Source organism: Procambarus clarkii, chromosome 20 (assembly GCF_040958095.1).
Source record: "Procambarus clarkii isolate CNS0578487 chromosome 20, FALCON_Pclarkii_2.0, whole genome shotgun sequence".
Taxonomy (NCBI): Eukaryota; Metazoa; Arthropoda; class Malacostraca; order Decapoda; family Cambaridae; genus Procambarus; species Procambarus clarkii.
The window spans coordinates 25,667,090-25,691,113 of record NC_091169.1 but is presented as its reverse complement, the minus strand read 5'-3'; the positions used below and the strand labels follow the sequence as shown (position 1 = coordinate 25,691,113).

General features: G+C 36.9%; 1 protein-coding gene across 9 annotated transcripts in view; it reads right to left on the bottom strand.

Annotated features, from left to right (window-relative positions):
- Window positions 1-1,310: 1,310 nt before the first annotated feature.
- LOC123755416 (uncharacterized) overlaps window positions 1,311-24,024 on the bottom strand; it is a 152,529-nt gene continuing 129,815 nt past the window's right edge. For 6 of the 9 annotated variants that reach the window (XM_045738054.2, XM_045738053.2, XM_045738058.2 and 3 more), the window contains 13 exons: window positions 22,926-23,218; window positions 21,165-21,321; window positions 17,404-17,442; window positions 15,744-15,986; window positions 15,332-15,529; window positions 14,265-14,429; window positions 12,564-12,842; window positions 12,132-12,317; window positions 11,748-11,891; window positions 10,591-10,800; window positions 9,627-9,848; window positions 9,229-9,432; window positions 1,311-8,479 (listed from right to left, as the gene is read on the bottom strand). In XM_045738054.2, the coding sequence (XP_045594010.1) occupies window positions 8,252-8,479; window positions 9,229-9,432; window positions 9,627-9,848; window positions 10,591-10,800; window positions 11,748-11,891; window positions 12,132-12,317; window positions 12,564-12,842; window positions 14,265-14,429; window positions 15,332-15,529; window positions 15,744-15,986; window positions 17,404-17,442; window positions 21,165-21,321; window positions 22,926-23,218 (2,568 nt within the window). In that variant the 3' untranslated portion in view covers window positions 1,311-8,251. The remainder of the gene's footprint in view (window positions 8,480-9,228; window positions 9,433-9,626; window positions 9,849-10,590; window positions 10,801-11,747; window positions 11,892-12,131; window positions 12,318-12,563; window positions 12,843-14,264; window positions 14,430-15,331; window positions 15,530-15,743; window positions 15,987-17,403; window positions 17,443-21,164; window positions 21,322-22,925; window positions 23,219-24,024) is intronic. The other 3 variants (XM_045738055.2, XM_069327771.1, XM_069327770.1) reach the window with 1 other exon arrangement.

Sequence of the window (24,024 nt, the reverse complement as noted above, 5' to 3'; positions counted from 1 at the left end):
ACCCAAATCTTCAGTACTAAAGTATGTTCAAGTTATTACTTACCTTTACTGATGACTCTTGTTGGAGTATGGAAGACAGTGAGGAGGGGGTAGGAGGAGAGGCTTTAGGGTTTGGAAGGGGAGTCCCCTTCCATTATAACATCAGGCAGTGATGACTTCTCTGGGGTTCACTCTTTGGCATGTCTTGCCTGCATACCACTAGGACCTGCTTATGGCTCACTGTTTGCTTGTCTTACTGAGAATCTGTCTAAAGACACTTGTTTTTCCCTACATTTTAACACTTGTCTGTAGTAAGACATCACATTTTTATTTAAAAGGTCAATGCAACTGCCTGCTACAGCTTTATCTGGGCGAGTTTTTTCAACAAAACTTTGCAGTTCTTCACATAATTCCCACATTTTCTTAATGAGGAAGGGACATCCTCTACTGCCTCTACTCAACTATTTTCTTAGGTTGAACCTTACCACTGACTTTCTTGGGATTCATGGCAAGATATATAATAATTATTTTTATGTTTAAATACCCAAAAATCCGAAAAACACTGAAATTCTTTACAGAGAATTCGGCGCGATTGTCACTAGGCAAGAGCCACTGGTAAACTGAGTCGTGATCGCCGTGCCACCACGCACTAGGTCGGCCATACGCATATTAACAAACTCGTTTCCCGAGGCAAAGCTCGTAACCCGATTCAAATTTTCCGAAGAAATTGGGCTCATAACCCGAAAAGTTCGTAAATAGAGGCATTCGTAAGCAAACGTGTCACTGTACTGTATACAAGAACAAAAAAAACGCATGTCATCCAACCGAAGTGTGGCTCATCAACCCTCTCAAACACCCCCAATACCATTACATCCATAAGTTCCCAAGAGTTAAGCATGCATGCCCAAAATGATGCCTAGCCAGAGCCACTTCCCACCTCCCATTACGACAGTACCAGGAAGACCGTGGGAATTACTATTCCCACGGTCTATTAGTATTACTTTTAGAATTACTATTACTACTTATGCATGTTTGAATACATAAATAGGCAGTTTCATGTTTATGCATGTACAGTATGTAGTTTGTTATCTGCATTACCTGACTAAAGTAGCCATGCCCACTAATGTGTAAATCTCGTCATCAGAAGAAGATACAAAGCAATACCAGTACTGAAGTTACCTTACCATGACAGTGATGATACATGGAAAATGTTTTTACATTAGCTCCTAAAGTAAGTTATATTTTTTCTATGTTTTTTACTTGTATCCATTGTTTATATAAAAAAAAAACTAATATAAAAATCTTAAAAAAAAATAATAAAACAACTGAACTCGTCTTCAACATTTATTGATATCACGGGATGGGGTGCAGCACAACCAGCGGAATACTGTGGGGTCAATATTTCAAGACTTAAAACTGATATGTACAATAATTGGGCATTAACCTCTTGACTACATTCATAATAATATTAATTACAACCAAATAATGCAATAAGGTATATGTACAGGAAATGATGGAGTATATCATACACACATCTTAAAAGTAGTTTTTTCTGTACATATAATGTGAAACAATGCAAATGACTAGTGAAATATTTTAGAATAAAATGAAACTATAAATATGAAATGATGTTCATTACTAATGCATAAATTTAATTTAGATAAAAACAAAAGCATATATATAACACTCTCCAAATGAAACTATAATTGAAATGATTCAAGAGGTACATATTTACAACATAAATATATAATAGCAATTATACATACTGTATATACAGTAGTGAATCATCATGAATAAGTGGAAAAAATTCCCCAGCCAATGTAATAATAGCACCTTAAAAGCAAACTTAAATGCCTAAAGAATTCATGTTTGCTAAACATTAAGACAGAATTATCAATTTAATCCAAGAAGCCAATTTTTAGTCTCATCTTGGGCTCCTTGCTTAACTCAATACTGTACATCCATCCATTTTCACAATTGATTGATCAATTAATCAACTTCTCTCCTCTCTCTTCTCCCTCATCAGTCAATCTGTTTACAATAATCACCATCCCCTTACTCCCCCACATTTTCTCACCTGGGCATCGATCCACGCAAACACATTATGAATACTTTTTTGTATAAGAAAAGGACTGCATGTTAATGGTAATAAAAGTTATAATCCTGACAATGATAGGGAAGATGGTGATGCTGACAATGATATGGAAGAAATGATAATGCTGACAATAAAGAAAAGGGTGTTGCTGACAATATGGAAGAAGGTGATGCTGACAATATGGAAGAGGGTGATGCTGACAATGATATGGAAGAAATGATAATGCTGACAATATGGAAGAGGGTGACGCTGACAATATGGAAGAGGGCTACGCTGACAATATGGAAGAGGGTTACGCTAATAATATGGAAGAGGGCGACGCTGACAGTATGGAAGAGGGCGACGCTGACAATATGGAAGAGGGCGACACTGACAATATGGAAGAGGGTGTTGCAAATGTATACAATATTTGCAATAGAAGTGGTGGGGGTTAAGGGAAAAGAATAGAATACACATTCTTATATATCAATAATTCTAATTTTACATATAAAGATTCCAAAATCTACAGCAACATACATGACAAATAATGAAATTAATGTTATAGAAAAAGTAAATATGCAACCTTTCAATACTATTTGTATTATGTGTATTTCAGCTGTGTGTAGGCGGAGGTGCTTTCCCGGCAAATTGGAACCTAGACCGGAAGAAAAACCATTTGAGTCCGAAAAAAGTAGTTACGGTAATTATCTTGGAAATTTATGTAAAATTTGACAATATTAAGTGCAAATTAATTAGTTTATTAAATTGACAAATATGAGCAGTTCTAATCCACTTGCAGAGTTAAACAAATCTTTTTAAACTCTTGAGCCATCCATCAGTATACAAACACTACTCACAAATTTTCAGAGACATGAAATTCCCTCTATTTTTCATGAGCAGCCAGACTGCTTCCAGGTTTTTTATTTCATGCCTTTGTCTACACAACTCCCACACTGCAAGATCTACACACAAGAGCTTGACATTACTTGCTGCCCTTCTATTACATTCAGGCAAACCTACTCAACTCTCATATAACGAATGTAAATATGAATTTTACTTAACAAAGACATATATATATATTTTGCTAGGGCTCATGTATTTTAGCAACAGCCTCCCCACAGGAGCTTGTGCAGGGAGTCAGTCACATATCGATTCCCACACTCCTCTTACTTTTCATCCATTTAGCATGGGGTGTTTGGCATTGGTGTGTGGGTGGGGGGAGAATGCACATGGTCATGCTGTCGGGAGAGAGTAGATGTGTGGGTACTGTATTGGCATGAGGGTATAGGAAATGGATGTGTTGGCATAAGGGCATAGGGAGTGGGTATTGGCATGAGGGCATAGGGAATGGGTATTGGCATGAGGGCATAGGAAGTGGGTATTGGCATGAGGGCATAGGGAGTGGGTATTGGCATGAGGGCATAGGGAGTGGGTATTGGCATGAGGGCATAGAGAGTGGATGTGTGGGTATGAAGGCATAGGGAGTGGATGTGGGGGTTTCGGCATGTGGGCATAGGGAGTGGATGTGTGGGCATAGTGAGTAGGTGTGGGTGTCTGCATGTGGTTATTGGCACATGGATGTCAGGGTGTGGGTACATGTTTGTGTGAGAGTGTAGTCATTTGGATCACTACAAAAATTGTAAGGATGAATGCTCCAATGCCACACCACAAACCACACCAAACACTCATGTCTCACTGCTGCTTTATTCGCACATTTTATTTAGACCACTCGCTTAACAACTTAATCTAATTTTATTCAGACCATCACCAAAAATGAGAAACCAGCTTACAGTATCTGGATAAGTTGTGGCCAGAAGACACGTAGCCATGTCTGTGCCTGCCTGCCTCTGTCTGCGAGTAACTACATAAGTGTAATTACCTAAGTGTAGTTACAGGATGAGAGTTACGCTCGTGTCCTGTCTTCCCAGTACTCTGTCTTATAACGCTTTGAATCTACTGACAGTTTTGGCATCCACCATCGTCTCACTTAACGTATTCCAACCACAAGCACATATTGTGTGTGTATGTATAAAATGTGTTTGCTGAGTTAAACATTGCATGTAGGTTGGGATATGAATTATGCATGTATGTATTCCTGTGTATATGATATTTGGCATTAAACTATGTCTGTGTGCAGGTTGGGAATTGTATTGAGTATGTGTGTGTGATGTGTGGATGTGTTGAGCATACATTAACAAGGAATATGAATATTACACTACTCAGAAATATAATATACAAGCACCTAACTGGCTGCATGGACACCCCATCTACATTGTTTGGGTTGGAAAAAGGATATACATTTATTAAACTCGTATTGCAACAGAGTGGAATTTTAAAAGTGTTGACAAAATATGTAACATTTGCTTAAAAAAATTGACTTTCATTACCTGGTAAAAATCACAACTAGAGGCACTAGGGATTTCTAGACTTCAAGTAGGTTACCAAAGAATTCACTACACCATTGTGAGATTATTAAGTGTGTATATATGCACTTGGGACAGTCAAATATGACATTATTAAATCTTTTAATGGTGATAATTTTTCATACTCAGTTAATCTGATTTATTAAAAATAAATAAATTGTAGGATGTTGAACAAATGGCTTCAATTCTTTCACAACTTTTATCAATGTTTTACTTAATAAAGCTTTTACTTCAAGAAAGTAATTATAAAAAGAAAAAATCAAGCAGGAAGACTATGTGGCTTACTTGAATGAAGGTTAAAGCAACTGACTTTCTAAATACTGATGGTAGAATTTGCCCAAGGAAGCAATTATGAAGTAGCTTGTAATTTTTGGTAAATATTTTAGAACAATACACAATGGCAATGTTCTGGATTTAAATTAGTAATGTAAATATATGGTGACCATTCTCTTATAATTTAGACCTTAACAAGGTACATTTTAAAAAACAAGCAAATAAATTAAATTTTGTGGAAATGCTTTAAGCATGTCATTAGTCACCATTTCTTGAAGATTTTTTCATCAAAATGAGAAATACAATAACTTAAAGGAACTGAATTGCACCTATAACAGATTCACACAAAATAACGAAGTAAATAATTAAAGAAATTGAAGAAAATTTAATCCTTTTATAATTGTAAATAAGCAAAACTAGAGTATGTATTTTATTATATATATATATAATATATATATATATATAATATATAATTATATAATTATATATTATATATTATATATATATATATATAAATTAGTAATATTACATATATATATATATATGTAATTCTCAAAATTATTTCACATTTTATTTCATTTACTATATTAAAACTTACTTAACCTCACTTTGGCTTTGCTGCAGGAATTCTAGTGGCAATAACAATTATCTCAACAGCATGTTATGGTATATTAATAATAAGTAAGGCTAGCTGCATTGGAGATTCATACAAAGAGAAAAACTACCTACCATTCAAAATCACTTGTTGCTAAACTTTATTTACAATATATATAGCTTAGAAAGCCTTATTTGTATCATATTTGTCTAATAGACACCTATTTAACCGAGTATACTGTATCATAAATGAACTTACAAGAAATGTGGCCGTATTTCAGCTAGCAGTCACATTGGCTGAGATCCTTAAAACCATCACAGAAGCTCATAATATTTTAGCTTTCCAAAGGAGCACTTTTATCTCATTTTATGTTATCTTAGATCAAGAGGATAAAAATATACAACTTAAACTAAACAAGTGTGATATCAAGACTAAATCAACAGACGACTGTGGCAACAAGATCATACAACTGCACCAGCACAGTACACTCACAAGGTAACATACAGGCTCTAGTACTTAGCTCATGAGCACCCAACTCATTCCACAAACACTAATGAAAACAGAAAAGGTTTGCAACAAATATTTAAAAAGTTTATCAATATGATAAAAGAAAAAGAACCAGGGATATCTCCTAAAATGTGAAACTATTGGAAATTTTTACCTGTATCATGTAAATCCTTAACAACATAATTTGGAGTTAAAATAATAAAATGTATATCTAAGATATAACGGTGATGGCTTTGGAAGGTGTATTCTGTGTATGCCCCTTGCATTCACCCTTTTATATTTCGTGTGATTTTGTAATCACTAATGATTTCCCATGTATCCATTCATAGCTAGCTTCCAGGGAGTGTGTTTGCAACCAGAGTAAACTGCAAGTGTAACGTATTCAGGATATTGCAGTTTTAAGTATGCTTTCCTTTGTTATTTATAGATCCATATCTAAACAATCAACTTGATTAATAGCCTTCACTAAGTCATACATGTGGTGCATATTATGCACATGGAAGTATGACGGTGGCAGAAGTTAAAATACGATTGTCCCCCATGGATCAGTCCTTGTTGAAGTCACATTCCCAAGCAATATTGGTAGCCTTCTTCATTATCTTCTAGTTTACACTATATGTTAGCTACTTAACCATTTTTCTTCTCTTCTCGTTACTCTTTCCTTTAAGCTTAATTATATTTCCTAATACAATTTACACTTGTGGTTAAAAATATTACTTTCTATGCATTTCTCTACCTTATTACCAGCAAGTTGGAGCCGTTTTATTTGTACAGAAGCCAACCATATGAAAGAGAATACTTGAATAGTCAACACTAAACTTTGATATAATTAGCAACCAAAATAGTCTCTGCATGCACCATCCTCTTATGAATGGTTAGGGTAGGCTCTGTGCAGGACCATCTTCCTGTGAATGGTTAGGGTAGGCTCTGTGCAGGACCATCTTCCTGTGAATGGTTAGGGTAGGTTCTGTGAAGTACCATCTTCCTATGAATGGTTAGGGTAGGCTCTGTGCAGGACCATCTTCCTATGAATGTTTTGGGTAATCTGCATGCACCATCTTCCTATCAATGTTTTTGATAGGCTTTGCATACACCCTCCTCCGATATTTTTGGTAGGTTCTGCATGCACCTTCCTATGAATGTTTAGGTTATACATGCAATATCCTTATGAATGCAGGTGTACATCACACACACAACAAACATACCAATATTCTTCGAGAAATGGTAATAATGTGTGACTGTCCGATATGTGATACTGAAATGCATAATTCTAGTTTAAATGTAAATATTTGTAAAACAGAATATCTGCTAAATGCGATTAGGCATGATGAATAATTGACACTGGGAAATTTTACACAATATTTATAAAAATCTTAGACTGTTAATGATTAAATTATGACTGCAAATATGAAAATAACACAGATATTGACACAATATCCTTTTAAATATATCTTGGCATTATTTTTGTTTAGCTATCTGATAACTGGACTATGATAAAGATATTAAGGTTACATAATTGAGATTTTATATACAAACAATGGAATTTGTGCACAATTTTGTGCCTTTTAAAAAATAACGCAGTTTTAACAAGTAATGCACAGCTTATATTTTAATTAACAAGAGTCGCATAGTAGCTTGTACAACAAAGGAAGACATTTTGAATATTTTCCTGGTCATTAATGTTAACTAAATATACTGTATGTACAAAGGAAATTCATATTGTACATACAAAATTAATATATACAGTTTCTCATTAAGTAAAGACGAAGGTGATAGTGACCTGTATATTGCCAAGAACTTTCCTAACATGGTATGCAAGCTGTTATAACTTGCAGTCAAATATTTAGGGGCACATCAGAAACCTAATATTTTGTGTCCATGTGTTTAAAAAAAAAAAATACTGTATATTGCCTAAACTTTGTGGTTAAGGCAAAACTCTGCTTGGAAGCACAGGGTTAAAAAGCACCATTGCCATAAAATCCTGTTTTGCTTTGCCATGTACTTACGACAGTCGTAACATTAGATTTGTATTATCAAAGCACAAGTATCTGTCGGTACATTATACAAATTTTATACTAATTCTTTTCAGAACCATGGGCATATGGTGAACTGCAAGTGTTTTGATGATAATGGCTGCCATTATCATATAAATATACCAACAAGTATATCAACTTCACTCATATTTTCATCATTAAGGAAATATATAGTAACCAGCTATATAACACTAGATCATCTACTAAATAACACCTTACGAAGAGCATCCATCACATGCATCCATCACCTCATGTTGAATAATTGCGTAAAGTTCAGCATTTGTGCCTGTATAATTTTGTATAAATGACTATCAACTACATTTATTGTAAGAATATAAACAATAGCCTCATCACATTTAAAAAAAAATTACAATTCACTTAATCTATCCAGAGTAGATATGCAGGCCCATTTACCAATTAACTTTTCCCTTCTGTCTACCTTCTTCAGTTTGTACATGCCTGAGGGGCCACCGAGGAACTCAAACTCGTATCTGCCACCATCCGTGAGTGCCTGTCTCAACGCCTTGATGACAGCATACCCAAGCCCTCGTGTCTCCAGCTCTAGAGTAGATGATGCCAATTTGTCTCGCAGAGTCTAGAAAAAGAAATACTCAAAATTTATGCAAGTATACACAGCCAACATGTAAATTTATATGAAATGGATTGATAACTTATTTTAATAATAGTTAGAGAAGGCAGATGTAACAATATCCTTTACCATCTTTTTCCTATACTTGCACGAGCAAGCTTTGTGCCCATGCACTCGTGGAGTGAGTGGGGCGTCAGCAGTAATAAAGCCACACTCGCTCCAGCCACAGAATGAATCAGCTCCAGAATATGAAATGTTTTTCAAAGATGTGGAGCAAACAACCTGAGCAGAACCTCGGTGGCTAACTGAGCTGATAACAATTTTGGAGAGGCATCTAAAGGCAATGATAAATGCCAAACTTGAAGTTAGCGGAAATTAATTTTTGGAAAAATAGAAAACCTTAGCAAATCTTTGCTAAGCAAGTAAGAGCTTTGAGGTCAATAAAAACTAAAGCTGATGATAAATGAGGAACCTGGAAGTGAAACTGCCTAGACCTGCCATCACAGGCCACAAAGTGCCTGGTAAACGGCAGCAAAGGCCCTGACAAAAACCTTGAATCACCAGAGGTCATTTCCTATTCCAAGACCTGGGATTATTTGGACAACCAAGAGCATTTAGTACATTACCTCAGTGACAAACACTAAACTACAAAAGTGTACAAAAATAATTACTATTCAATCTAACTAGCATTTGCCTGTTAAAATTTAAAACTTTGATGCAAATTTCAGTATCTGGATACATTTCTGGTTACTTACCTTACCAAATAATGCAGCTTGAGTTGGGGTAAGTTTAAGCCCAGCAAGGGAAAGGAGAGAGAGGTGGTGGAGGTTAGTGGTGAGAGCTTGGAGAAGGGTGTGCTCCATGCCAGGTTTCCCACTAGATTCTCGAACTTCCACTCCACCTAACAACACTTCTCGCAGCTGACTACCTCGAAGATGTTTTCCCCCAGCTCGCATCACCTAAGAAAATATTGCTTACTTCAGGTAACTTATCCATACATGACCCCATACATATATGGAAATATAATTGTTAATGCAGTGCGTACTGTGCATTTAGTGCATGATACCCAAGTTACTCTATACATAAAATCCAATTTATAATAATTTAAGCAGTTTATTATAACTTAAATTTTGTTTCTATGGTGAACCCATACCTTTTCACAGTTGTCTAGTGAAAACACCCAGCCACCCAGCGTCAGTCTCCGGAGGAATGGAAATGATCCAGGCAAGAGAGTGAAGAGTCTGTGTGTTGTAGCATCATCAATTACATCAGCTCCAAGACTGGATGTCAGAGAGACATCAACTAGCTTGGGAAAGTGCCTGAGCAAGAAGAGTAGTTGTGGTCCCCTCAAAACAACTTTATTGTTCAAGGTTACCTGCAAATATTATGAGTATTAAAGATAGCAAAATTTTAAATACAAGTTTTAAATAGTGTAAATTGACACGAGTATGCCATGAAAAAAGAAAGCATCTTCATTGCAGATAAAATTAAAACATAATACTGTAATAATAATAATAGAGAAACAATATGGCTATCAGGATTTCAGTTTGTTTAGTAGAGTGAAATCTCCCTCCAATGAATTACTTGGGGCTGGACTCAATTTGTCACATGGGGTTTCCAGTTTTACAGAGATTTTATAATTTATGCTACAGGCATCCCACAACTTGCACATAATAAAATTACTGTATATGCCAGAATATAAATTGACATTTGAAGCCTAAACATCTCTCTCCAAAACCAGGGGGTTGACTTGTCCACCAAAGAAAAAATTGAGTCTTTACCACAGGGATAAACAAGTGAAACACCCAGCCGAACACTTGTTGTTAGGCCGGGTGTTTCCATTTATGACAAGTGGTGTTTCTAACACCACTTGTCATAACTCTTACAGCCCTTCACAATTATTTCCTACTGAAACAGATTTGGATAAAGTCCTTAGAGGTAAAACACCTATTTTTAAGCTTACTCTTTTCTCTTGATGTTTCATCACACTGTTGCCAGCTCTTTGTGCTTTTCACAACTACAGCTTCAGAGACACACATCAGTACATGGTATATAAACACAGATATTTACTCTGAATATAGTATGTCCAAATTATACAGGAACATAAAATGCATTACCTCAAAGTTATCCAAGTTCAAAAAGGCCAGGGTGTTATTGTGTAATGGTGGAACGCCTTCCTGAAGTGCAGATACCACATCATCCTGTCTTGAGAGACGAGCCAAGGGCCCATCATGCACAGTGACCATCACTTGACAACTTCCCAGGTCAAGATGCTGAAGTTCAGTCACTGTTAAGAACTGGATCAACTCTCTGAGAGATCGTTCACTCTGCAGGGAAACCAAGTACAGTACCTATTAGATGCAATCACTTGTAAATCAAGTTTACACTGTAAATCTATATGTACCAAGTTCTAATTTTCATTTCTGTATTCAGATACTGTATATTAGCTGTACCTGTCCACTGCTCATGGCAAATGTCAAAGGAATTAAAATTATGAACAGGTCAAAGGACTCTCCAATATAGGGCATTATTGTTTCCTAAGCAGTAGCTATCAGCTACAGTTAAATTATTGGCTACTCTTATTATTTCAAAGGCCTGTAAATGCATCAGATATTTTTAATACGTACAATATTTATTTTTATGGTTTTCCTTTTGTTGCAATTAGAATTAAAAGCTATAAATTAATGAATTCGCAAAAGTAAAAAAATATATATATCTTGTAAAGTTTCAGAATAAGGTAAGACTGGGATTTATATCTAGAAGTATTAGCAACAATAATACATGTATACATGTATATAATGTTAATTAATTTTGCCCTTGAAATGCACCTTTTAGATTGTGCAGCTCATTTATGATCACAATACTTTATAATGGATCTAAATTTTCTTGAACGTATATAGAGGAGGAGGACAAAGTGAATCTTTGGAATCAGAGATCTCCCTAACAAACAGGTTAAGAAAGCTTATTTTTCACTCTAGAAAAGCAAACCATAAAGGGTGATTTGACTGAAGTGGATAATAAAGGGAATATTAATGAGTTAAATATATCACATACAAATTAGAACATGAAACATTAGATATAATTAAGAGGGCAATATAAGACGTGCCCACTTAAATTGCCACCATGTGGCACTCAGCAGTTTCATTTATTTTTTCTCTCATGTTACAACTTTAAAATGCTTTTAGCTTGTACAGCTATCTTAATCAAATTTTACATAAAACTAAGTGACAGTATATCACAAATCGGAACATTACAACTGAAAACATTAACGTGCCTCCACTTGAATGGTCCATCCATTTAGTACCAAAAACCTTAGCGATTTGTTTTTAGTGAGAGCATTGAGGGTGACCTGGAAAGCAGCATCGCCCAGGAGAATGTGAGGAGACGTCAGGTCAAGCAGCTGAAGACTGGTATTTTCCTGCAACAATTACCAACAGGATATGCTATAATATTTTATCCGACATTTTGTGAATATTTCTGATACAAAGAATTTGTATTACAGCAAAATAAAGAAAATATTTTTCCAAATATTTCAAGAGTTATTTATTGGTTTATCAACAAAGAGTACTGCACCATAAATGGAATAAAATTATTTATATTAAAGTGATAAATCTCCTCAAGCTCATGATATTCAGAAAAAATAAGAAACAGTACCAACCTGTAATGCTATAAGGACTGGAATAATCTCGGCCATTCTAGACAGCCCTTCCATCCTCAAAGACGAAAGACACTTTGTAAAGCGGACAGTTTCACCAAGGCATACCAAGTCCTCGGCTCCCATTGTACACTTACTAATATTTAAATGGCAAACTCTGGAAGATGGGTTACGGAATGCTGAGAAGATCTGAAATTAATTATGAAGAATTTCACTGCTTATATTTATTATAATTTTACACAATTTTAACTGCTATATATACACATCAAGCATAATACTTTCTCCTGATAACTACCTTAGCTTACCTTTTCCATTTATACAGATATACTGTACAACATACAGCAGCAAAACTATCAGCAGAAGATACATAATTGAAGGATAAATATTAGCAATTTTAGGTGGAAAAAATTATTAAATATTGAATTCCAAACTTACTTCATGAAATCCATTAGAATGAACTAATGGACTGCAAGCTGGTGGTGGGAATGATGTCTTTTGGAGAAGTGTAGTGTCAGAATTTCTCTTTTCTGCAGAAAGTGCGTGTAGTCTTCCCCGTCTGGGAAGTGACTGGTAGAAAGATCGTGGAAGCGAGTTGAAAACCGAGCGTGTGTTGCCCTGTGCATCGGTGAAGCTCCAAAATGAGAGAGGAGCTGGAGTGTCTTCCCGGGTAGGTGATGGCGTACTGGCACCAGTTCCTGTAGATCTCTCATCCACCTGCACAAAATATATATGGTATACATAGGTCTATACGCTTGTACAAATTTGGTATGATTATTGTATATAAATCAATATGACCATTATTTTTTTAATGGTCATATTAAAGGAGGGGCAGGGGAAATATCAGAGGCAGAGCAAACCACACCTGAAGGGAAAAGGTGCAGACAGAACCAAGGTGGAATTCACCAATAACTCCAAATCTGGGTCCCAAAACACAAGGTAGGCCAGCTCTGAGGCATTCAACTGGGCACACAATCTAGACCGATGAAAGCAGGCCACAATCTAGACCATTGAATGTGAATCCATAAAGCAGTAGCTGCCTGATAAACATGAACTTCATTGGGAGGAGGTCAGATAGAGCTACATGAGGAGCACAAACCACACAGAACTTTGGTTCACGGGTGTCCTCGACCCAACAGCCAGCATGGTGGAGGCAGAATGAATAATCCTCACCCCATGGCACAGATGACAAGCAACCCTCAAATTCAACTAAGGTGAGAACAGATTTGGAGGGAACATTAATTGACCAACTAAACCTGCAGTGAATTTTCAGGGCCTGAATGATAACCAAACCGAGGCTAACTACCAACCCAGGTTAAGACGGGCAACGAGACCCCCTTGACTCGCCCAAAGCAAGGGCCACCCCAAGCAGGAAGGAACTTGAAGAGAGTTAACTCCTGAACAAACCAGAGAAGAGAACTCTGTCAGTGCAGAAGCTGTGCAAGAGAGCTCACAGGGAAGGTGACCCTGAATACATGCAGCTCTGAGCATTCTAAAAAGCCAAGCCCACAGTACACACATGGTGTAAAAACCAAATCTACACGGGGTGCAATTCCAAAGAAGCACTTTGCTGAAAAGCACCGGGCCTAGCCACAGCTGACTGACAACCTTGAAGCGCTACATCAGTCACCTGACATGAGCTGCATCAACAGAGGAACTGATGGATTGAGCCAGTGGAGAGCATGAGCCCTGGCCTCCCTCCATCCTAAATGAGTGGGAGGGTTGGGACAAATGAGAACACGCATTTTTCAAGAGATTTTTTATAATTTGTTTACATTGTTGGGCAAGTTTTTTTGGCAGGTTGTGAGGCTTCAGTCTCTCTCGAACCAAGCAGTGAGGTGGCCGTGTCTCACCTGCTTTCACACCTCTGTGAGGAGGCCAGGTTTTTCTGGCTCTGGTCAGCAGTCAGTTTGGCTCTGGTAAGCCAAACTGAACTTCATGAAGCCACCAGGGCTCACCCAGAAATTTGTCTTTCATTACATTCAACGACTGTTTTTAATGCCACTAATCACTAGCATTATTTCATACAAAGGCCATAAAAAGTTACTTTATGACATTATATACAGTATACACAGACAATATGAAAGTAATAAACTGGGATAAACAGTAAGGGAAAAACAAAATATTCTCATTACTTACTGGAGTACCAGAGCTGAGAGAGCCAGCAAGGTTGAGCGATACTAAGGGGTTATTCTCCACTAAACGTGCAACAGCTTTAAGACCATCCAGTCCACAAGCCAGGTGTGGGAGATGGAGCACACGCACCTGTGGCGCCATCTGTAATACTTGGCACAGCTGCATTACCTGTTCAAGATAAATAACAATGTAAGATTGACTTCTCTTCATATATTAAAATACTGTACAGTGTTGAAACTTGTGATTATTTTAAATTCATGCTGACATTCACTGACTTGGAAACTTGTATAAACTACAATGAATTTTGCAAATAAGTTGTAAACTTACTTCTATATATTTTATATACATAATGAAATATGTTTGCTATGTGTGACTAACATCAAGAGGATGCACTCACATTTAATACAGCATACTAACAGGAAAGCCTATTGATAAGAGAGAACAGAAGATAGAATGGATTGAATAGAACCTAAACTTAAAACTACACACATGAGGCCTCACAATGTTTACCCAGGTGTCGTATATTTTCTCCAAGGCAACGAATCCCTTACTAATACAAGCCGAGCCGAAACTTCCCTGGCTATCAACATTAAAATTTATAATGAATCTATTGATACTGTTCTTTCTTCCCTTGGGAAGGAACTAAAGTTTTCCAAAAGTTAACTTGTATCCATATTCATTCCTTCTCATTAAAATACTGTACTTAAAACTAACTTTTCTGATTGCCTGTTTTTTACCCTTTGTGTACATGAAATATAAGTTTTTACATCTCGTGCTTATACTGTATACAATTACCTTTTCAGGGGTCTCATTCAGTTTTCTTTTCATTTTGATTAAGTGAATGCTTTTGCCAGAAGGAATAAGTGTATTTTCATACTGATGTATGGCAGCACTCTAGCTGTGCCAAATTGACTAGTCACTGACCAATTATGAAAATTAAGGATACATTTGTAAAGAATAAAAGGCTAATACTGTACATGATTAAGTCCATTTCTTATGGAGATGGAGCATTCATAAGATAAAATCTTTGTATAAAAAATTAAGTTTTGAACAAAATCTTGAGAACAAACCTGCTCTCCATCCAACTCTAAAGCAACTACTAGTTTGTTGAGGGCTTGAGCTAGTTCTGGCAGTGTATCACAGATCATTTCCACAACAGGGCTTAGAATTTCAGCAGTTGCTTCTTCTAATGATGTCACCTGTATTTCAAAGGACTCCAAGCGACGCTTTGTAAGGACAGCTCGCACATACGATACTAATCTTGTCACCTGAATAAACAAATTGAGTTGTATCTGTATCTAGTTTGCATACATTATTAAATGTAATATTTTCACCAAGCTTATGTTATACTAACAAAAATGTTAACTTTATCTCTAAACAATAAATGGTGCTCAATGCAGAGTAAAAAATGTAAATTCTTATCACCCAAAATAAACACTAACATAAAACATGACAAAGAGAATGTGACACCATAATTCTCACCTCTGTCTCTCCAAAGTCACCCCCAACCACGCATGTCAATTTCACACTTTTGACACTCTCATTGAATGACATGGATGTGAAGAAGGATTCGTGCTTATCCTTGGAGTTGCCATCAAAGTCCAGGAGAACCTCGACTCCCTCCAGCATACAGTCCGGAGAATACAAAAGTCGACCCCAGTCCTCCAGCTCACCTGAATTGGTCTGGATTACAACGTGCTCTCGTCCCGATACATGTTTGCATACCTGGAAAAAAACAGAATTGAATGTAATGAAATGCCATTTGCTGTGTGAGCCCCGGAGACTCCCTGGAGCTATCAGGCTAATGTGTGATATATTAGACCAGGGCATTAGTCTACGGAGTTCGACCTACCAGGAACAACGAGCCAGAACCTGGCCCCCCTCAGAGAGGTTTTAGGGAGCAATGACTCTGGAAAACCCCCTCTGTGGTTGGGGGTTTTCCTTATCTGCGATCGACTGGGGTTAGGCACCCAGAAAGGTAGGCATAACAAAACCCCACATGGTAAGAAAAGTACAACAAAAAAATGAAAAAGAGGCAGAACTCCCTCTAATCCCATGAAACAAGCAAACAAGCAAACGTCACACTCCACTGCCGTGCTGCTCATCCGCGCAACCCTCCCCTCCCCGAGAGGAGGAGGGGGGGACATCCAGACCTCCCCACGCTGGCTACCCAGCACTCCATTCAGACCCGGAGGCTCCCCTGGAGCTATACTGGGCTGATGTGTATATATTAGACTGTGGCAACAGTCAGTCGATGGCGTTCTTAGCCTACCAAGGACCACGAGCTAGAACCTGGCCCCCCTCAGAGAAGCACGAGGAGCAATGGCCTATAGACACCCCCATGAAGTTGGAAGTAGTAGTCTATATATCTGCCATCTACCAGGTCAAGCACCCAGAATGGTAGGAATCCCAAAACAAACTACAGCTGGTTTAAAATTGGAAGCCGAAAGCCGAACGAGCAAGCAGAACTCCCCAATCAGAAAACGAACAAACAAGCATTACGTCACCACAGTCGCCCCACTGGGAGGTGGCCACCACTCGCTCCTCAACTTGAAGCTAATATACACACACATCATCCTGGTATAGCTCCGGGGAGCCGAAGGGGCTCTCCACAGAAAAAAAAACTTTGCTGCATCAGGGATTATGAAAGTTGCACTAACCCTGGCTGGAGTCCATCGAGCCCCGGAGAAGTGAATAATATTCAGCATTACTTATCAGCTTGAGGGTTTAAATTTAAACTCTGAAATAAAATTGTGAATTGCAAATTTGTTCTGAGCACCAATTACAGTATACATAAAGCTTCATTAAGTATATATACAAAGAGAAAGTGGCTTCAGTAAGTAAAAACAGCAGGAAGATGGCTTCAGTAAGCATATACAGCAGAAAGAGGGCTTCAGTAAGCATATACAGTACAAAGATGGCTTCAGTACGTACAGATGGCATACAGTACAAAGATGGCTTCAGTAAGTACAGATGGCATACAGTACAAAGATGGTTTCAGTAAGTGAATAAATAATTCAGTCATATGGTGGATTCAGTGATTGCTCCATTCGAGTAAAATAGCCCAGAAATTAAATATTTAGAATGAATGAATAACATGCAAAATGAGGCAGCCATTGCAAGCAAAGTCCTTTATCCTTACCTCCACCACATTCTTCTGGTACATGCTAGTCGCTCGCTCCTTAGCAGCAAAAAAGAAAAAAGGGCAAAAACCTGATCACACACCATTGTATGTTCAGCAATACTGATCATACACTGTTGTATGTTCAGCATTATTGATCACACACTATTGCATGTTCATTAACACTGTTCATACACTATTGTAAGTATAATAATACTGATCTAACAATATTGTATTTCCAGTAATGCTGTTCACACACAATTGTATACTCACAGTAGGAAAAAACTTGAACAGTCTATTTTAAAGATTTTACATTACCCCCGTCATGCTCAGAGAATTGTATTAATCGTATCAAAGTGCAATATGTATTTGTCATGCATAGTAAGTGCAATTTCATTGTTCAACCAGGAAAATCTCACCTTCAAACAAAGACCATCCATCGTATGCTACTTAACCCTTTGCCGCTGCTTGACTCACAGTACAGTATTACTACTGTATGGTGAGACATGAATTATAACCAGCTTGACATGCTAGCATGCTCACAGCTGTTTTTGGCCTCAGTTTGCAAACATATTGGGGTCATATTCTACTGTCAACACTGACATGTTGACAGTGACATGTTGACAGCCATGCAATAATATTGGAAAAATAAAATCCCTGCATCATCTCTCCACATAATAGAATGTCAAGTTAAGTGCTTACCTATCAGTGACTACAAGACAGTGATACTGTAGCTCTTTACCCCCTGCCTCCTAGCTATTGATACTTGACACAACAATTACCTCTCAACTTTAACATTTTTATCATTATTTTTCCTAAAGTTGTGGATGGAACTGGCTTCAACAACCTCCTCCTTCAGTGCATTCCACTTGCCAACCACACCATGCAGCGAATGAGAACGTCCTTACATATCTTCAACTCAATTGCATGTCCAGCTTCCACTGATGTTCTAGTCTTACCTCTATAGAAAATGGATATTATTCCCCCCTCATACTTTGCTTTTGTCATCAGGACAGGGATATTTTGAAATTTACTTATTTTCAACAACATTCCAGATAGATTCTGGGCTGAGTAAACTTGGAGTTACCTCCATAATGGGAAGAAGTTGTGGGAAATTCACCCACTTAATCATACATAATATTACCCATATAAATTCAATTGTATATACTGTACACTAAGAAGATGTGTCTTCCATTGCTTTATTATTTTCATTAATTTTAATAATTAAATCATAACATTAACTCAAAGAATTCTAGGTTATTCTTCTCAATTCTTGTTGAGAAAATGCCTTGTGATACAACATGCCACGTATGTAGGAGGATTATTAGGTGAAGGAATAAAATTCAAGTCTTTTATTAAAGTATTATAATATACAGCATAAGTGCTATTTATTGCACAAACATTAATCATAGATTATTATAATTAGTAAGTTCCTAAATGGATCTAATTTAATATCCACTCCTTCCTGGAACTAAATAAATAATTACGCATCCATGAATGCACACTAGAAAGGGAAGTGAGCCATCTTGCTTGTTGAGGTGCGACACATGCTGTGATAATTCTCAGAGTTCTCGCAAAATTATGAGATATCCTCGAGTCTTATTTCACATCGAGCTCATCGACTCTCTGCAGGTATTGTATTTCGTATCTGGTTCTAACACATTAGATTGACCAGTCGATTCTTCCTTGTGTAATGCTTGGTTATGAGTTAAGGGGTATAAATCCACAGATAAATCACAAGTTGATTAGTTCAATTTATTCAACATAATTTATGAATGAAACTATATACTGTATTAACTTGTTGGCAGGCTGATGTACTGTGAATAAGAAGACAACGTATGGTGATAACCAAGAAGATACACCATAACCTATGTGTGTCCACATCGCGTTCAGTCGCCTCCATTACACCAATCTTACTCCATATCAGCATAATTTTCTAACAATTTAAACCACCAAGTTTGTGGGATATATTTGTGTGAAGATATAAAATCACACAGTCCACTTCTTTACCAATTACTGTAATTTAAAATTATAAATTCAAATTTAAATTAAAATAGAATTAAAATAATTCTAAAATAAAGTAAAATCCTCCCATGAGTATTTGCTCACAGAAGCATTTATTTTGTCTCTTTGCTCACGAGTACACCTTGAGAGGATTACAATAATATCAACACCTCACTGGATGCCTTGAAGTATGAGTAGTATGACTGGAAGGTCATCATTGACTTCAAAATGGTGGCACTCGTGATCGGTCTCCAAGATGATTTTTCCAAATTTCCCTATTATATCTACGTTTGGGACAGCACGTACACCAATGAAAATTAAAACACTGTACACAAATTCACCCATTTTCTCATTAGAAATAGGTCAATTTCAAAATATAACTGTCTTGGTCACAAAAGTCTGATGGGGAATAATTGTTTTTTCTATACATAAGCAATTAGGAAATAACACTTACTACCCAAGAACAAAAATTATGGTACACTGCGTTGTTATAATTTAGGCAAAAAACTAAGAATAGTACATTACTATAGCACATTTATGCAAAATTATCGTAAAATCCAGGAATTAGCTAACAGGCACATTATGTCACACGAGACAATGGATCAATCCCCAGTGGAAAGATATCAACAGACAAACCTCCAGACATGGGAGAAACCTAAAGGACAGCCCCTCACATGACATCTAGCATATAGACGACTGGAACAAGCTAAGTGAGGTGGTGGAGGCCATAATCGTCAGTAGTTTCAAAGCATTTAACGACAAAGAGTACTGGGAAATACCGCCAGAACATTACTGTTCTGGCAGCTCCTGCGACGGCGCTGAAGCCAAGCGTATTGGTGTTTGCCTTTCCATTGGAAAATTTAGGCAATGTGGAGAGGGAAAATGGGAAACTTGCTGCATGGGTAAAAGCTTCAACTTCATATCGACCTACCCAGGCTTTGTGCCTTGGAGAGGACACCCCAGCATCAGCAACCAGAGCCCAACTCCATAGTCTCCTAAGACTGCAGGATGCTGCCTACTACTACTATTAGAAAGACAGGACACCATGAGCGTAACTCTCATCCTGTAACTACACTTAGGTAATTACCACTGTTCAGGTACTGTTGGTACTTTATGGAGGAAAGGAATGTAAAACTGTGTACTTTTAGAGGTCTCTGGAATACATCACTATTTAATCAATAGTGTATAGTGCAATACTTTAAAACATTTATACTTATTTTACTTATTTGCACTAATTTAAACTGGATGACAACTTCCAAGAACTCGTTCCTCACACAGATTAAGGACTGACTGAACATTGTTTACAAAGCAATTTAAAAGTAATTTTTTTTAAGAAAGGGGTAAACCAGGTTTGGGAAATACCATTCACAAGAGATAATAAGCAAGTCTCATCACTTGCTAAAGTATTCAAGACTTATGTAATGATTTCTGAGCAGCATTTTGAAAGCAGGTGAAAATATATACATAAATGCAGTCTTCTACTTTAGTTGGTAAAAAAAAAAATATTGTATGAAAAATAATTATACTGCAATAATTTTTATTGGACATCTAATTTTTATGTCAGGAAGAGTGCTGTTTTATTTAAATAATTCTGATACAAGTTTGAAGAATCACCACTGGTTCATATTACCCACAAAACTCTTAAAAAGATCACTGAATGTGAGATTTGAGCATTTATGATAAGAAATAAGTATTATAGTAACATTTTCATATTATTACCTCAATCATTACTGTAAATATTGTTACCATTATTACTATATTTTACAGTCTTGCCTCACCTCTAAGACATTCATCTGGTACATGCCACTCTCCTTCAGCAGCAAGAACAGTATTCTTTGTGGAACACCCATCTGGGAAACAATGTTGAAGATGATGTGAGCATTCCGCCCCAACAGTCCAACCAAGTACTTGAGCACCATTAGACCAGAGTTTTGACTGAAATAAAAGAAATAGCTACTAGTCTGCAACAAAATTTTGTAATGCCCCTATTTGCCTTTCATAGTTTAAACTACTGGATCTGAGCAAAAGCACACACACACACTTAACAGCAAATATGATACAAATAACTGTAATCCTATTACTGATATTTCTTAGTATTACAGTTACTAAGCCACATCTGCTCAGCTCTTGTGAGCAAGAGCCTGGGAAGAATTGGTAGAAGAGAGAGACAGACAGACATATACAGTAGCTTCTTGGCACGAGACTAATAACTCTAAGATTAGAAGTGACATCAAAGGAATTTATGAAACAAATATCTTATTTTCATACAGTATCAAGAATTAGCAAAATGAAAATTTACCCAAAAGCAATAGAAATAATCCAGGATAAGAAGCGAGTTTAGATTTCTGTACAGTTAAGGATAAATCCAGATAAAGATAACTAAATTTAAACGAACACTGCATAACACATGAAAGGTAATGATTGGACGACGGAACAAGAACCGAGCGTAGCTAGCTCTTCCGATCCTACTGTTGTGGCAGTGGCATCACCTACTATAAGGAGTAGATCTGCTAACACATCTGCAGAGCACTAATTAACTGTCTCGGTACTTGTAATCTTTGCTTGCGGGACAGACTTAATAATTATTTATTATTTTGAATAACAGCACGCAGTACTCTCAGTGGTTGCTTGAATTAGACACACTGTTTATTCAGGTAAAAGTACATACATAGAGTATTAGTTACAAACATAATGTTGGATTTATAGATAGAGCTAGTACATACAATACCTAAAGCCACTAGTACGCATACTAGTGGCGTACTGTTTTCCTTCCCTAAATACAGTACAAGGCACAGCCACTTATCCAGACCCCTGCCATAATGTACAGAAACGTAATGAGAGTCAGGCAGGTGGTAAGTCCTGGATGGATCATATAGTAGCCGGCTATGCCAGCATCTCTTAGGTTTTAGAAAGTTGTATGCAAGAGACCTCTGCACTGTTCAGTTAGTGTTTTGGTCGGTAAATTGCAAAAACAGAGTTTACATCAACTGCAGCATGATTTGAACTTCTCAAACTATCTAATAAATAATCACCTCTAATAAAGTGAAAGACTCTAGAAAAACAATGTTTATTAACCTTTAGAATTAATAAATACCATGGAAAAAAAAGACATGAATATAATATTTCAGGTGTTGGTGAGAGTCTTCTTTATTGCTCAAGTATTTTGTGGTGGAAAATAGGTGTTGATTTTCATAGCCAAACTATTAACAAATACAGAAGTATAGTACTTCCTACTTTACCATATCTTATATAAACTGCTCATCATTAAAAGTTTTCATCTTCCAAAAGTCACAATGATAATACAAAGAATTACAAAATAACATGTCCTAAAGTTTATAACCCACATCACACACATGACAAGAAAGCAATGAAACTACTTTTTGGGCCATCATGGAACCCTTGAGGAGGGTTCAGGATGGACTGATATGTTGTCACTTTCCTTTTATGTGTGTGTGTGAGGGGGTGGGAGTTAATGGCTATAAATACACTAATAGCAACACATAAGTAAACTTAATTTAATTTCTAAACATTTTTCCTACCTTAGTATCGGTTGCGAGATGTCCAATTTTTCTGCAATGTTGTCAATTTCTGCTTGAAGTAAAGTGGTATCGTGAATGAGCCCCGACAGATAGAAAGCTCCTAAAAACTCGAGGAAAGACTTGTGAACAGGCGTATAGTGGTCCTTTTTGGTTAGCTTTGACATGGATTGCATTCTCAGCAAGATCCCAAGATCAATAATCTCCCCTCCATGTTGACACTTGGTCTTCAAATCTTGTCCAGTAAAGTAAGAAACATTTGTTTTCAAAGCTTCCAAAGCCATCTTTCCAAAGTCCTGTAATATCAGTAATAATTAAAATGTTAATAAAAAATATAGAATATTTATTGTTGCTTAATAAATTTCAATTATATATCCAACACTAGCCCACCATAGTTTTTTTTGCAGAAGATTGCCTTTATGAACTTTAATAACCCATAAAAATACAATCACAGTTCTTATACCTGCTTTTACATCTCTTAGTAAGTAGACTGAGCAAGATTTGTAGAGGCAAGGCATGCCAAATAAACCAACAGTAATTAAATTATATGACAAGATTCGCCATGATTCAGCGAGGAAGATGAATGGGATGCATCTTTCTAAACGACCAAAAACATTTGATACCATCCCCCAAAAACAGTGGATATGCAAGTTGGAAATATTGTACATGCCGAGATAACTGGGAAGTTACTGAACAGTGTTAGAGACTATTTAACAAGCCCCAAACAGTGGAACATAGTGAAAGATAGTGTCAAGGTTGATGCAAGTGGTAAACATGAAACCAACAGGATTTTGTACTTAATGTACTAATGCTTCTGATCCACAAAAATGACTAAAGGATGTACTGTACAACCATACAAAACAATGTTTGCAGATGATGTAAAACTGAGAAGGATAAGAAGCCAAGAAGATCAGATGATACAATAGAAGCCTGGCCTGGCCTTGGGCTGGGCTTGGTGAGTAGAAGAACTCCCAGAACCCCCATCAAGCAGAAGGATCAAGACAGGTTGCAAGTATGCACAATCAAATGGCTACTGGAGTTTAATCTCAACAAACGTACATTAAAGTAGTTTGGGAGGAGGGGGGGGGGGGGAAAGAAAGCC